This window comes from Carex rostrata, chromosome 17 (assembly GCF_964058835.1).
Source record: "Carex rostrata chromosome 17, lpCarRost1.2, whole genome shotgun sequence".
NCBI classification, from domain to species: Eukaryota; Viridiplantae; Streptophyta; class Magnoliopsida; order Poales; family Cyperaceae; genus Carex; species Carex rostrata.
This window is the reverse complement of record NC_135934.1, coordinates 10,311,415-10,326,034: the sequence shown is the minus strand read 5'-3', so window position 1 is coordinate 10,326,034 and position 14,620 is coordinate 10,311,415. Positions and strand designations below refer to the sequence as shown.

The 14,620-nt window shown below is 34.9% G+C and overlaps 2 protein-coding genes across 4 annotated transcripts; both read left to right on the top strand.

Annotated features, from left to right (window-relative positions):
* Window positions 1–512: 512 nt before the first annotated feature.
* On the top strand, window positions 513–2,201 carry LOC144568576 (sm-like protein LSM5). Of its 2 annotated transcripts, XM_078318947.1 has the most exons (4): window positions 513–937; window positions 1,306–1,337; window positions 1,699–1,771; window positions 2,069–2,201. In XM_078318947.1, exons 1-4 carry the CDS (start codon window positions 830–832, stop codon window positions 2,096–2,098), a joined length of 243 nt encoding a protein of 80 aa, XP_078175073.1. In that variant the 5' UTR covers window positions 513–829; the 3' UTR covers window positions 2,099–2,201. The 2 variants fall into 2 exon arrangements, with proteins under 2 accessions (XP_078175073.1, XP_078175072.1); XM_078318946.1 differs by having other exon boundaries at window positions 1,699–2,201.
* A 5,190-nt stretch (window positions 2,202–7,391) lies between these two features.
* On the top strand, window positions 7,392–12,424 carry LOC144568737 (putative glucomannan 4-beta-mannosyltransferase 6). Of its 2 annotated transcripts, none has more exons than XR_013515718.1 (10): window positions 7,392–7,487; window positions 7,585–7,910; window positions 8,268–8,366; window positions 9,571–9,823; window positions 10,617–10,727; window positions 11,094–11,230; window positions 11,318–11,431; window positions 11,625–11,732; window positions 11,831–12,022; window positions 12,091–12,424. XR_013515718.1 is itself a non-coding variant. In XM_078319112.1 (10 exons), the coding sequence occupies exons 1-10, from the start codon at window positions 7,481–7,483 to the stop codon at window positions 12,248–12,250; spliced, it is 1,599 nt and encodes a 532-aa protein (XP_078175238.1). In that variant the 5' UTR covers window positions 7,392–7,480; the 3' UTR covers window positions 12,251–12,424. The 2 variants fall into 2 exon arrangements, 1 of the variants encoding a protein (XP_078175238.1); XM_078319112.1 differs by having other exon boundaries at window positions 11,533–11,732.
* The last annotated feature ends 2,196 nt before the right edge of the window (window positions 12,425–14,620 follow it).

Genomic DNA, 14,620 nt, shown 5'->3' with positions numbered 1-14,620 from the left:
CCGCTCCAGTCGGATCCACCGAGGATCCGCTCGCTCTAGTCGGATCCATAGCATCTGGACCCACTGCAGGCTCAGCTCGTACTCCCCACCGTCTAGCTCTAGGCATACTACATTTACCAAAAAATATATATTAATCAATAACTTAAGGAAATCAAAATTTATTCGCAATTTTAAACAATTTCTAAATATTTTCAACCAAATTCAAACCCTAATTCAACTGCAAATTCAACCAGTTGAAAAATAATTAATTATTTATCTTTTCTCCTTATTAAGGAGCTTAATGTCTAGATCCGTCAACGATTGAGATTGATAGATAAATTTTCGGATTAAATATCAGCCCTTCAATTATATGATTTTTTTCTTTTGATTAAATATATCTGTTTTATATGTAAAAGTCTAAATTTAGTTAGTAATTTACTCGCTACACGGATTGACACACATACAGCACCATATGTGCTCCTTTTTTCTGATCTGGAATATACGAAGAACTCCTAATCTCTCTTCCCGAGTTCCAGTAAATCCAAAACTCTCTCTGCGGTTGCCATGGCGGCTTCTTGGCTTCCTCTAGCGATTCCTCCTCCGACGAATCATCTCGAAGGAGGCGCCGCCACAAGGACTTATAGCTCAAGGCGCGGAAGGATCAACGCTGAGAGATGAAGCGCTGCCGCCTCCTTCGCAATCGTAGATCTCCCGTCAATTCTTTCTCTTCCTTATCGAATAGGTACAGATTCGCGCTCTTTGTCAGCGCATTTCTTTGCTTCCCCGACGCCACGATCTTGTGTGATTGGCTCAACCCCTCACATTTCCCCCTTTCTTCACTCAAATTTGAATGAAGGTCTGGGTACTTGATGCGACCCCTGGTAAAGTGAGAGCTGGTGGGGACGGTGAAGACCATCCTGGCGAACTCATTTCTTTTCTTAGAAACATGCCTGATCAGGTACATACTTCTTTGTTCTGTGTATTTTAAGCAGAATTTGGATATTTCAGGTAAATATGCCTGATCAGGCCATTATTGATTAATCTTTACTTGTAATATGTGGCATATCTCATTACTTAGCTAAGCTTGTATTTCCATGAAATTAAGGCTGGAAGCTTATACTACTTTGTCGGCATGATTGAAAAAATGTTGGGTTCAGCTGGTAATACAGAAAATGTTGGTGGTATCTATAAATAAAGTAAATTTTAGGTCTGATTTTAAAGAGGCATCTTCTATATTTCTAAATCCTTATGAAGTGCTTTTGTGAATTCTAGCGGTTCTATTGAAAACTACTAATCTTAACAATTTGCATTTTGTTTATTCTGTAGATGAGTGCAATGGAGTGCCTATTGGACCAAGGGTAAAGATATCATGAGTATTCTTTGTGTTTGCCCCTTGATTCCAACTCTATTTGTTAGTTGGACCAAGGATAAATTTGATTTATTTTTTCATAGAATTTAGCCATTGTGATGCATTAGGATATTGAAGCACTGATAGATTGTGTGGTGCATAGAGTTGAAATTGTACCTGGAAAATCAGTGGTTGCTTTGACAATTTACAAGTGTCTGGTTAATTGGAAGTGCTTTGAAGCAGAAAAGACATGCGTCTTCGACTAATTATTGCAGATGTTCAATTCTGCACTGACTATTTTTTTCTTACTTAGAGCAGTATGTCTTCCTGCTGAAATGCTTTCTTTCGTGTTGTTTGTCCTTTTTGTTTAGTGAAATCACAGCTAAGGGGCGCCAAATTACAAAGCTCGATCAGATACTTTTAAATGGGAATAACATAGCTATTGTAAGTACTCAGTACTCACTTTTGTTTAGCTTTTCTCCTAGACCAATTTTAAGGGTCTGATTTTGGTGTTATTCTGGTCTAGCGTGAAGTTGTATTCATGCCTAACCAGATGAAACTGGTTTGGAATGCTTCAAATTTTCGTTATTGCTGTTATTGGTTAGGGTGTCATGATGAATTATGGTATTTGAGTAAATCTCAAGTTTCATCCTAAAAAAAATTGATAATAAATGAACCCCAACAATTTTACTAATAAATGAAAGATGCTAAATTAAATAACCTGTTATCCCTGCTGTGTAGCTTGTTCCTGGTGGATCGCCAGAAGAATAAAATACTGTGCTTATTTGTGTCAAGATTTGTGCCTAAAGTGTACTAAAGTGTGACCTAATTTGGGATTCTTGTTAATCAGAGGTGTGTTGCTGTTTTACTGATATAAAACACACCTGAATCTTAGTTTGACTGGCAGCCCGTGTTTACTGGGACATCTTTCTTGTAGAAGATGTGTAATTGATTATTTTAAAACGCCTGTGTTTGATTGTGTATTAAACTATTGGTAAAAAATAAGAGGGTAACTCACAATGGTTATTTATGAAATTTCCCCTAAATTTAAATTTACTTTTTGTACTATTTAATGATAATATCAAGGGCAGATAATTTCATATTATTGAAATTTTAAATCTCTTGATATATGTTAAATACACATCAAATTTCATTATTTTTACAATCATTTTATACGAATGATATGGATTATACATGAAATGTTGAATTTCAAATTTTAAACTTTGTTTTTAGAACTTATCAATATTGTTAACAGTAAAATAATGAGGTCCTCATTTTTCATTTGGTGAAGCTATTTATCAAGTTGTTCTTCATGCATTAATAGTGTTGAAATCACAAGAAATGAAGAAATGAAAAAAAATGTTCTATCAGGATGGTTTTAAATCACAAGAAATGTTCTACTCAACGAAAGATGGTTTTAAATCTCAAAGTGTTGAGCTAAAAAAAAATGAAGAAATGAAATAACTATCAGGATGAAAAAGTGAATTAAACTGGTATATAATTTTTTCTAAACCATAAAATCTCGAAACTTTTGGAGTTTGATAGTAGATACCAATATCTACATTTATCACGCATCAAGATATGGTAAAACATGTTTTGAAGATTTGTATCCTTTCTTATAATATTCTTCCGTTGCATCGCACGGGTACGATACTAGTAATATATTAAGAATATAACATATTAATTAAATAATTATATATTAATAACTACCAATTTATAATTAATTATAACCATCTTAATATTAATTACTACCAATTTATAATTAATCAGTAAGATTCTCCGAATAGCTCCTATATGGTGTGACCCAATAGGATCTGTGTTATGTTGGTAAATAGAGTTAAAACTGTTTTAACTTCTATAATCATAGGAGGCATCTGGCAGTATACACTATGATCATCCAATTACACAGATGATGATGATGTACTGTACATTATCACGATCCAGTAAACAATTTGCTTGTGTCAGTTCTTCTGTCTCATAGCTATCAGATCAGTTTCAAGGTAGATGTGTGTCATCCTTGCTAACTGTATCTTTTCTTCATCTTGAGCAGATTATCAAATATAATTACTCTTGTAATTATACCGCATGCAGATAATCTATCTCTACCAAGGGGCCCAGTGATGCTATAGCTCATATAGAGATACGAGGGACAAATAGTATTCTTCGCAGACTATCACTTCCTCAGCTAAGCTATACATATGGAAATGCTACCGTTATGACTGCTTTTTACGGACACCGTTAGATAACACTCACACATACATATTTCTTAGTGGGAACGATAAATACCTCATACTGTAGGACTTGACACTGAATAAAAACATAAATGACACGAACACAATTCTATTTAATGTTTCATTCGGGGTCTGTCAAATACCATGTTCGTAGAACATGTATCTATGTGATTAAAATGACATCTCGTGTCATGTGGTTTGTAAAACTTAACCATCTTTTAATCCACATACTAACCTTATCGCGGTAATTAGTGTTCCTGCTAATTACCTTGGTCGGTGACTTTTAAGAGTATATATCATCTATATTATGGAGTTTCACAATTTCAGTCATGAACTCGAAATGATCCATAAATTCAATAATACTCAAGGCAACAAAATGATAAACATTCAATTCATGAACAAAGCTTTATGATAATTTATCGTATTATTGACTTCTAGATTATTACACTAACAGTTACCATGCTACGGCTCTATATTCGAGTTTTCAAATCCTAACGGTTGATCCGAACCGTTCATCTTGTTCTCCATATTAATATGTGTTTGGAGACCAAATTTTACAGTTTTTGAAATTTTTTTACTATTTTTTAGATATTTAGAAAATCATGTGATCTGAAAATTCTAGACCATCCAAAAACAGTGATTTTCAATAAATCTAAAAAAATAGTAAAAAAATTTCAAAATATGTAAAATTTGGTCTCCAAGCACATATTAATATGGAGAACAAGATGAACGGTTCGGATCGATCGTTAGGATTTGAAAACTCGAATATAGAGCCGTAGCACGGTGCCAAATTGTAATATGCATAGTACCATAGACTCACTCTTAAAAAAATATTGATATACATGCAATTTACTTGCAAAAAAAAATATATATATATGTCATTTTAAAACAAATATTGATATATTTTAAAATAATTAGTTTTACTTTAAATTAATTTGTATTGATATATACATGTTTTTCGTCAATTATCACAAAAATAATTTTCAAAAAAAAATATGCATATTTTTAAACCATAAACCCTAACCCTAAATTTTTAAACAATTCAAGCAATTGAACCGTAAATTCTAACCCTAAATTGAACCATAAACTCTAAATTTTTAAGTAATTCACAATTCACAACCATAAACCCTAAATTGAACCATAAACCCTAATTTTTTAAGCAATTCACAATTCACAACCATAAACCCTAAATTAGAGCAATTGAACCAATTCGAGCAATTCAAGCATTCAAGCAATTCAAGCATCCAATTCGAGCAATTGAACTATAATCGAATCGAATCACATTCAACAATTCAACCCTAAACTCTAATCGAATCGAATCAAATCAAATCACATTCAACAATCAATTTAAACTAATCGAATCGAATCACATTCACAATTAAACCCTAACCCTAAATTAAACTAATTGAATTGAAAAAAAAAAACATACCTTCAACAGAGAAGGCAGGAGCTAGGTGGTACAGCGAGTGAGGGAGAGAGGGAGCGAGGGAGATGAGAATGTGGCGGTGGGGAGAGGGTGGTGAGGCGTCGACCGGCGGGGTGGAGCAATGGGCAGAGCGGGATTTTTTTTTTGGGTTCCTTTCTGTGGTGCGGAGGGAAAGGAGAGCGAGACGGAGAGATTGAGAGACTGAGAGGGATGGGATCGAGAGGGTTTAATTTAGATGGCTAGTGAACCGCCTGTCCCACGGGCGCCTCACTGTGCTTATGACCCGCCCCCCTCACAAGTGCCCCGCTAGTTCTATGGACCGCCTTTGTGACGGGCGCTTCAGTGGGAATTTTGGACCGCCCGTGGGCCTGGCAGTCAGGGCATAAATAAAAAAAAAACCAGATGCAAAGTTATTTTAAAAAAAAAATTTGGAGGGGGTATTAATAAAAATGGCCGACAAAACATAAACCACGGCCATTTTTATTAATAACCAAAAAAAAAAGTTGTTTACAAAAGTAACCCCAAAATCTGAGTTTTTCCAAATATAACCAAACCGCCAGGGATGCTGGCGGTCCAGTTCCTTACCAGACCGCCAGGAACCTGGGCGGTCCAGTAGGGACCAGACCGCCAGCGTTCTGGGCGGTCCGCTTTTTTTTTTTTTTTTTTTTTTTAGAGATCTGATTTTTTTTCTAGAGATCTGATTTTTTTTTTCTTAATATTTTCATTTGTGAAGTTTTAGTTTTTTTTGCTTAGGGTATTTGCCAAAAAATAAAACATTTGATATATTTATAAGTGATGTCGTAACTCTTTATAACTTTCAATTGATTTGTCAGTTGGATATCACGAGTCTAAAGATAACACTAATTAAGGACTTGGTCTTGATTCACAACTTTTTTTAAGAGAATAATTGGAGAGCGAGAGAGAGAATAATTGGATTATTCACTAGTGGAGAACTTAGAATTAGTGTCGGTTGTTTATGGGTATTAGTGTCGGACATTAGGCGACACTAATCGGGCTGATACTAATACTTTGTAAATAACCAACACTAAAAGTAAGACATTAGTGTCGGCTATTTATTAAAAAGCCGACACTAATAAGTATTAGTGTCGGCTTTTTAATAAATAGCCGACACTAATGTTTTTTTTTAAAAAAAAAAAAATTTCAAAAATTCACTATAAATCATAGAAAATTCTAAAAATGAAAATTTTTGTTCTGGAATGCTCATATATTTTTGCTGAACTATATATAAAACAAAGATATCAAATAATTCATCATAATTTACAAATAACACTCACTAAATAAAATATCATCCAAATTGCTCATTTATTGTTATTCTTATAAATGGTTTGTGCAAACCCTAAAACAGAAAATACATAAAAGACATGACGTCTGTTTAAATACAAACCCTAAAAACAAAAAATTCATAAAAAAAAAACATAAAAGACCCTAAAAACTCTAAAATAATAAAGAAAGGTCCAAAAGTCCATGAAGGAAGACTCGGATCGCGAATCTGAGCCCAAAAATGGGCAAAACAAATAATAGATTGGTTTTGGATCCGGTTTTGGGCTGTGGAGTTCCTGTCAAAATTTCAGCCCGATCCGACGGACGGATCAAAAGTTACGCCCCTTTTCGTGAAGCATGCGCAAGACCATATTGCATCACATCTTCTGGTATTTGCCTAGAAGAAGCGGCTAGGTTTGAGAAGATCAGATCGGAGAGAAGCGTGAAGCGAAGTGAAGGCTATGTTTTAAACCCTAGGCGTGCGTTTGAAAGAGGTGCGCGGGACTTAAAATGAAAAATTTTTAGCTTTAGTGTCGGCTGTTTATAAATAGGCGACACTAATAACTGAGAATTTTTTTTAGCTTTAGTGTCGGTTGTTTATAGATAATTCTTGAATAATCTCTTAGGCTTTTAACAAAACAAAATACCGATCGTTGTACTAAAACTTAAACTGCATTTTTGAGGCACTAAACGATGTTTTTTTTTTTTAATTCTGATGCTTCGGATGCTCAGGGGTTCTCCCTAAATGACGTTATTTTTTGGCAAATACTCTAAGCAAAAAAAACTAAAACTTCACAAATGAAAATATTAAGAAAAAAAATCAGATCTCTAAAAAAAAAAAAAAAAAAAAAAAAGCGGACCGCCCAGAACGCTGGCGGTCTGGCCCCTACTGGACCGCCCAGGTTCCTGGCGGTCTGGTAAGGAACTGGACCGCCAGCATGCCTGGCGGTTTGGTTATATTTGGAAAAACTCAGATTTTGGGGTTACTTTTGTAAAAAAAATTTTTGTTAGGTTATTAATAAAAATGGCCGCATAAACCATATAAAATTGACCTAGATAGGTATCATAGGTTGAAATTATTATTCACCGCCAGACTAGATCTGACCTTGCTCAAACCATTTAATGACCCAACTCAATCCATATGTTCTAGCTCTCTGTGTGTAGCATTAGCATAGCAAAGAAAAAGGTTCCGGTGTTCCTAACTAAAACCAGACAATGAAAGGTACAATACAACATATAATACCACAATCACTAGATTTGGTTCTTTATCTCCCCTTCTCTTATCATTAACCTTTTGTTACATATCAATTTGTACGTAGTTGATTCACTTCTCCCTGCACAAGCGAACGAGTTTGCCGTCACACCGGATGTTGCAGTGATTCTAGAACATATAGTAGTGTTATGGATAGTAATAAGAAAGGTGCTGCTGCCCACATTTCAGGTGATTGTGATGCTGTGCATGATGATGTCAGTGATAGTGCTTGTAGAGAAGGCATTTCTGGGGTTGGTGAGTGGGTACACAGAGGCTTTTCGCCAGAGGCCGAAGAGGATTTACAAGTGTGACCCCATTGTAGAGGATAAAGAGTTTGGCTCCTTGGCTTATCCCATGGTGCTTGTGCAGATCCCCATGTATAATGAAAAAGAGGTACTTGCAGTATTTTTTTTTCAAAAATTGTCCAAAATGAAATTGTTTAGTGATCGTGGTATAAAATGAAATTGTCCAAAATCAATGGTATGAATGGAAATTTGATATTCTTTTATGCTACCGTTAAATTAAAATTAAATCCGGCAACTTTAATTTGACATAAAAAGGATGAGACTTGGACGATTTGTTCCAATCAATTAGATAGTAACATTTTATATATGCTCCGAGAATAAGAACTAACTTCTGATTTAATTAGTAACAAAGATAATTGTTCTATGTAAAACATTTTCTCTCTCTTTTGTTTACTTATTTTCGCCGGGGTGATATTGGTTTAAAATAAAAAAATATATATTTTAGGTGTACGAATTGTCGATAGGAGCAGCGTGCAACCTGATATGGCCAAGCGATAGGTTGATTGTGCAAGTGTTGGATGATTCAACTGACCCTTTTATTAAGGTAAGGTTGAGAAATTAATTATCTTTGTTTCTGTTGCTTTTGTTCATTAAATGCTACTAATATTTCCTGATTGGACCGCTGGCTGTGTGAAAACCGTCTGATTTCTAAATATCTGGTTCTGATGAATCGGCATCAAGCATTAAAATTTCTAAAACCCAGTATTATTTGTGCTTCAGAATTGGGCCGGATCCTAGCCCAAATACTAGGTGAAGAGAAAAGTAAACCAAAAAAAATGAAAAATGGAGCGAGGTCGACTGAGAGTCTGAGACTGAGACTGAGACTGAGAGGGACAGGTGAATAGAAAAGTAAACCCAAAAAAATGAAAAATGAAAAATGAAAAATGGAGCGAGGTCGACTGAGACTGAAAGGGACAGGAAGGGAAGTAATTTCTGTTTAGTTTTGCGGTGAAAGTTATTTTTGTAAATTTCTGCGCTAGACATGGCAATTTTTTTAGGGATTGGGTTATTTTTGCAATCTGTAGTAATTTCACGGTAGTATGGTACCATTCTACTTTGAACCAAATTCAAGCTCTTTCCGGTCTCAATTTATAAAGAAATCAGAATCAGATTTACGCACATTTTAGATTGTGGTCCCCACAAAAATGGAGTTCTGCTTTGATTTTTTTTTCAGGTCAGATGGGTTTACTTTGTAAAGTCGGGCAGTTCGGGGTACCATCAGTCCTGTATTCAGGGTTTTAGTTGCTGAGTTTCTGGTTTGGTATTGGTTTGAACCCCAATTTTGGGTTAATTGCTTGGCATTCGCTGGTTCAGATCGGGTTCTGTCAAACCCCAATTACAGGAAGTAAAGTTATGCTAAAACTTCATGATCTACGTATTAAAATTTTGTAGGAAACCAAATTTATATTTTTAATAATTTTCTTAACTTTATCGTTGATATTTGAGAGTCCATAATTTTATTATCAATGAAATTTCTCCATATCACATCATGCGTTTTCACACATTATGCATTTTACGTTTCAGCCTCTCAATCTAAATTTTTTTATTATGCCCCTACCAATTACAAGCTTAATTGTGTCGGTCACAAATTGTTTTTGGTAGGGTCTGATCAGATATAATCAGCTTTAGATGGATCACTGAAATACTTCCCTTTGGCTTTTAATTATGTCTGTTACTTGAGAAACCACTTATAAATTTTGCTTTACGGTAATTGGAAAATATTTTTTTCCTACTTGTTGGAAATTTAGGATTTGGTGAAAGAGGAATGCGAGAAATGGTCAAAGAAGGGTATAAACATAAAGTACGTGACGAGGAAGGACAGAGCAGGGTATAAAGCAGGGAATTTAAGGGAAGGAATGAAACATGAATATGTACAAAATTGTGAATATGTTGCGATGTTTGATGCCGATTTCCAGCCTGAACCAGATTTTCTTGCGAAAACAGTCCCTTTCTTAGTGCATAACCCTAGGATCGCTCTTGTTCAAGCCCGATGGGAGTTTGGTATGTCCATTTCACTTGAAAAATGTGGTTATTTACTTCTCATCTATTCGTTTTTTTTTTTTTTTTTTTTAAAAATTCTAATTAGTGCACCTCTGATAGTATAATTCCATAAAGAGTTAGGCTGGGGTGCTATGGATAGCATAGTGGCCTCTATGCTACGGCTCAATATTCGACTTTTCAAAATCCAAACGGTCGATCCGAACCGTTCATCTTATTCTCCATATTAATATCTGCTTGGAGACCAAATTTTACATTTTTCTGAATTTTTTTACTATTTATTAAGTATTTTACAAAATTGTTGATCCAACGGTGGCTGCACAAAACAGTAAAACCGTTGGATTAGCGATTTTCAAAGTGGCTTAATAAATAGTAAAAAAATTCAGAAAATTATAAAATTTGGTCTCCAAGCAGATATTAATATGGAGAATAAGATGAACGGTTCGGATCGACCGTTTGGATTTTGAAAAGTCGAATATTGAGCCGTAGCATAGAGGCCACTATGCTATCCATAGCACCCCAGCCTAACTCTTCCATAAATGTATAATCTGCAACGTGTCTTCTAATCAAGTCATTATATGTTCTGAAATCATAAATTTAGCATTCTTCGCTTCTGAGTATGAACTAAAGACTTGTGATTATTATATCTAGGGAGAAACTTGTAGATTTAAGTTCACCCTGAGAGGGATCTTGAGTTTCTGAATTAATTCAACCATTTTGTCGCCTTCTTTTGATGAAACTGCTTAGTGAGAATTCATGACAAGCTGAGAGAAATTTATTTTAAGCTGGTTTTTAGTGAATGCCAACGATTGCTTATTGACAAGAATGCAAGAGATATCCATGGATTACCATTTCAAGGTAGAGCAAGAAGCTGGCTCCTCAATTTGTGGTTTCTTCGGTTATAACGGTACCCTCTCTACCCTTCCCCTCTTCTATTGCTTGGGAACAATCTGATTTGAATAAAATTTTCCTCGATTGAAGTAGGGTAATTTATGGAGATTACATTAATTTCTCCTTAATAATTCACTAGACAGTTCTACCTTTTTATTTGAAAAAAAAAAATCAAGTGCTAAAGTCTTTCAATATGGCGCCAAAGCAATGTATGTAGATACAAAGCTTAACAACAACGCTATGCTATTCTTTACAAATGTCTTATGAGGCAAGGATGAGATGAGCATAATTACAAAATAACAAAAGTCTGATAAGCATTTTTTACAATGGTTCTGAAATGAAACCTCATCCAATTTGTATTTTCTTCTCTTTTTCTTTATAGGGACTGCTGGGGTGTGGAGAGCACAAGCGATTAATGAAGCAGGAGGCTGGTATGATCGAACAACAGCAGAGGATATGGACTTGGCTGTTAGAGCAGCTCTCTTAGGATGGGATTTCTTATATATCGGCAGCATAAAGGTACTCTCTCTTTATATTCTCTTTGAAAAATCTTGTGATTAATGCAGCATAATCTTAAGATTACATTGATTTCATTCGCTTTGTCAGGTTAAAAGTGAACTGCCTAGTACACTCAAGGCGTATCGCTCTCAACAGCACCGATGGTCTTGTGGGCCCGCTCTTCTATTTAAGAAAATGCTCCGAGAGATCCTGACGGCTAAGGTGTGTATCTGATATTTCTCTCCCTCTTGTTGATAGCTCACACGAGACCATACCAAAACCTAATACTGTTCATTTTTTTTCCGTTATGTTTTTTTCCGCAGAAAGTGCCAATAGGAAAGAAGTTTTATATTGTTTACAACTTCTTCATTGCGCGGCGGTTTATATTAGCATTTTTCACATTCTTCTTTTTCAGCTTACTACTTCCTGTGAGAATTTTCTTTCCCGAAATCACTGTCCCTGGTTGGGAGTTGGTTTCAATCCCAACCATAATTACTCTTCTCAATTCTGTTGGGACTCTGAGGTACAGCATAACTTTTGGTAGTTACTTTTTTTTAAGACTCGTACTTTCTCTATATGCAACAGTAAGGAAGTAAATTTCTCCATTAATTCTTTTCACAGGTCATTTCATTTGATTGTTCTATGGGTGTTATTTGAAAATGTCATGGCCTTGCATCGGTGCAAAGCTATTTTCATTGGCCTTCTAGAAGCGGGGAGAGCCAATGAATGGATTGTTACTGAAAAACTCGGGAGTTTACTAAAGATGAAACGTACTGTTAACCTTGCACCACCACGATTTGGCTTGAAAGATAGGTAATTAATCCAAATTCTCTGTTTTTTTTAATTACTTTTATTAATTATGAATCTTTTGTTACAAGCAGGTATCACTTCCTTGAACTTATGCTTGCCGCATTCCTTTTACTCTGCGCGTGCTTCGATTTTGCATTTCGAGAGGACTACTTTTATATATTTATTATTCCTCAATCCATCGCATATTTTGTGGTCGGTTTCGGCTACATTGGCGTTGCTGTCCCAAATTAAGTATATATATATATATATATATATATTGAGAAAGACTGATAAATAATTTGTAAAATAGAAGAATAGCTTTATTAATTAGGTGATAATAGCTGTTAAATTTAAGAATTAGGCAATAGAAGGATTTGCTGAACCATTCATATTTTGTGGATCATATATAATTGCTAATTAGTTCTCCGCATTGATTCCTTCAGCTTCAGACTTCAATACTGGTACTGGCATTAATTTGATGAGAGAGATAGTTATGGACTCATTTCGTCTAAACCATCCGATCTAGGGGTGTCAATGGTACCCTTTTATCTGTTTATTCGACTTTATTGTGTTCAATAAGACGGGTATAGATATGTTTTTTTTTTTTCGTTAGTTTATCGAGCACAGTAAGATTAAAGTTTTTTTTTCGCTAACATAACGGGCAAAGACTTGTCTCATATATGTTACCCAATACAGTAATAAAAATCAAAATTTTAAATTATATCCATAGAAATATTTATATTGGGATGATGCATGATAGGGGTGGCAACGAACCGAACCGAACCGAACTTACCATAGGTTTGAGTTTGGTTTGAATTAATTTCAAACTAAACCTGGTTTGATTCGTTTCGAACCGAATCCATTTCGAACCGAACCCATTTTGAACTACACATTTTTTGAATCGAACCCGAATCGAATCACAAACTAAATTATTTTTTAGCAGTCCTAGTTATACTGGTAGTTTATACATTAATTTTTTCTCGCGGGACAATTCACATGGCTTTCTTTTACCGGTATGAACTATGAAATGAGTGTTTTTAAGTTGAAAAATTGTTCATGAAAAAATACATTAGAGACGGCTTTCCTGGTATGAACTGTGAGAGACGACCGAAGAGAGAGGAGAGACAGTCATCTAGTCCGGAGAGAGGAGTGACAGCCGGAGAGACAGCCAGTCGCCGAGAGCGTCAGCTAGATTTTAGAGCTAGAGGGAGAGTGAGTTAGGGAGAGGTGGAGAGAGAACTAGGTTATTGAGATTTGAGAGCGAGGGAGTGTCGGCTAAGTTAAATTATGGCTCTCTATCTTGAATTTTAATTTCATCAGGTAAATGAACGGCCGATGTTATTATGAGATTCAAATCATAAAAATGATCGAACCCATTTCGATCGAAACATGCTAGGTTTGGGTTTGGTTTGAATTAATTCCGAACCGAACCTGGTTTGGTTCGTTTCAATTCGAACCCATTTCGAATCGAATTAAACTCGAATCAAACCCGAATCAAACCCAAATCGAATCACGAACCTCGAATTTTTTTGCCATCCCTAATGCATGATATGATGTAGTTTTATTCGTGGCCAACATATATTTATTCAATGGCACCATTTTATTTGTTTATCTGATTCATACTATATTCAATAAGATAGGTATGGACACTTGTTTATTTCTAGTTCAATGTGGCTTTGTCAATGGATATAGGTATGTTTTTCTCATTAGTTTACTGGGTACGAATAATAGTAAATTTTTTTTTTGTTAACTTAATGAATAAGAGTATGAAAATGTTTCGGCATGATCCGTTTTGTATAGTTAACACCCCTAATCTAATCCTTTTCAACTGTGTACCTTATGTGATGCGGAAAGCCGTTGGTTTAGAGATTGGGAACCTAATACGCAGAGAAAGGGAAAGGGAAGGGGAGGAAGGTGACGAGCGGCCAAGCTTCTCTTCGAACAATAAAATTTACACTTCAATTTGGGGTGATAGATTTCGCTAAAATTTACATGACGCTCTCCTCTGCAACATAGTACTTGCTTCCCTCTATTCCTCTCTGCTCCCTCTAGTCCTCTACGACTCCACCCTTCTGGAGCAAATGAATTCGTTCAGCCAGTTCTCACCTCCACAGTGAAAGTAGCACGTGACAAATGAGACGCTATGCATTTTATCACCTAATCCCAAAATTTTAATTTGATTTTTGTCTCAACTAAAAAAATTATATCAAAAACTTTTACAAAGTAAAATATGAAATAATTTATTTAACATTTTTTCTTCACTTATTAATAATTTCAATTTTTGTACAATTTTTAAAAATTAAATAATTTTTCAATCAACAATTTAAAATTTGACCAAATATTATAATATTTTTAACATTAATAAAAATTTCAAACTATTTTCTTCATTTTACAATATTGTCAAATTTGTCCACAATTTTTGACATCTTTTCTAATTTTTTTTCCAATGAATAACTTAAATTTATACGAAAAATTAATTGTAAAACCGATATGTCACGCTATTGTCATGACCATTAACAGAAAGTACTTTAACTAATAATGTTTCTTATTGTGTCTGTACATGTTGATGACTGGCCAACGTCTTAAAGAGTTTAGGGTTAAAATGATTTTGGGTTTAGAATT

Excerpts from the sequence above, each read along its gene's own strand:
- LOC144568576 (XM_078318946.1), top strand. The coding sequence starts at position 830 with ATGAAGGTCTGGGTACTTGATGCGACCCCTGGTAAAGTGAGAGCTGGT. Across the intron at positions 938-1,305 it reads TTAGAAACATGCCTGATCAG|ATGAGTGCAATGGAGTGCCT; the intron begins GTACATACTTCT and ends TTTATTCTGTAG. Across the intron at positions 1,338-1,698 it reads GAGTGCCTATTGGACCAAGG|TGAAATCACAGCTAAGGGGC; the intron begins GTAAAGATATCA and ends CTTTTTGTTTAG.
- LOC144568737 (XM_078319112.1), top strand. Across the intron at positions 11,231-11,317 it reads TATATATCGGCAGCATAAAG|GTTAAAAGTGAACTGCCTAG; the intron begins GTACTCTCTCTT and ends TCGCTTTGTCAG. Across the intron at positions 11,733-11,830 it reads AATTCTGTTGGGACTCTGAG|GTCATTTCATTTGATTGTTC; the intron begins GTACAGCATAAC and ends TTCTTTTCACAG.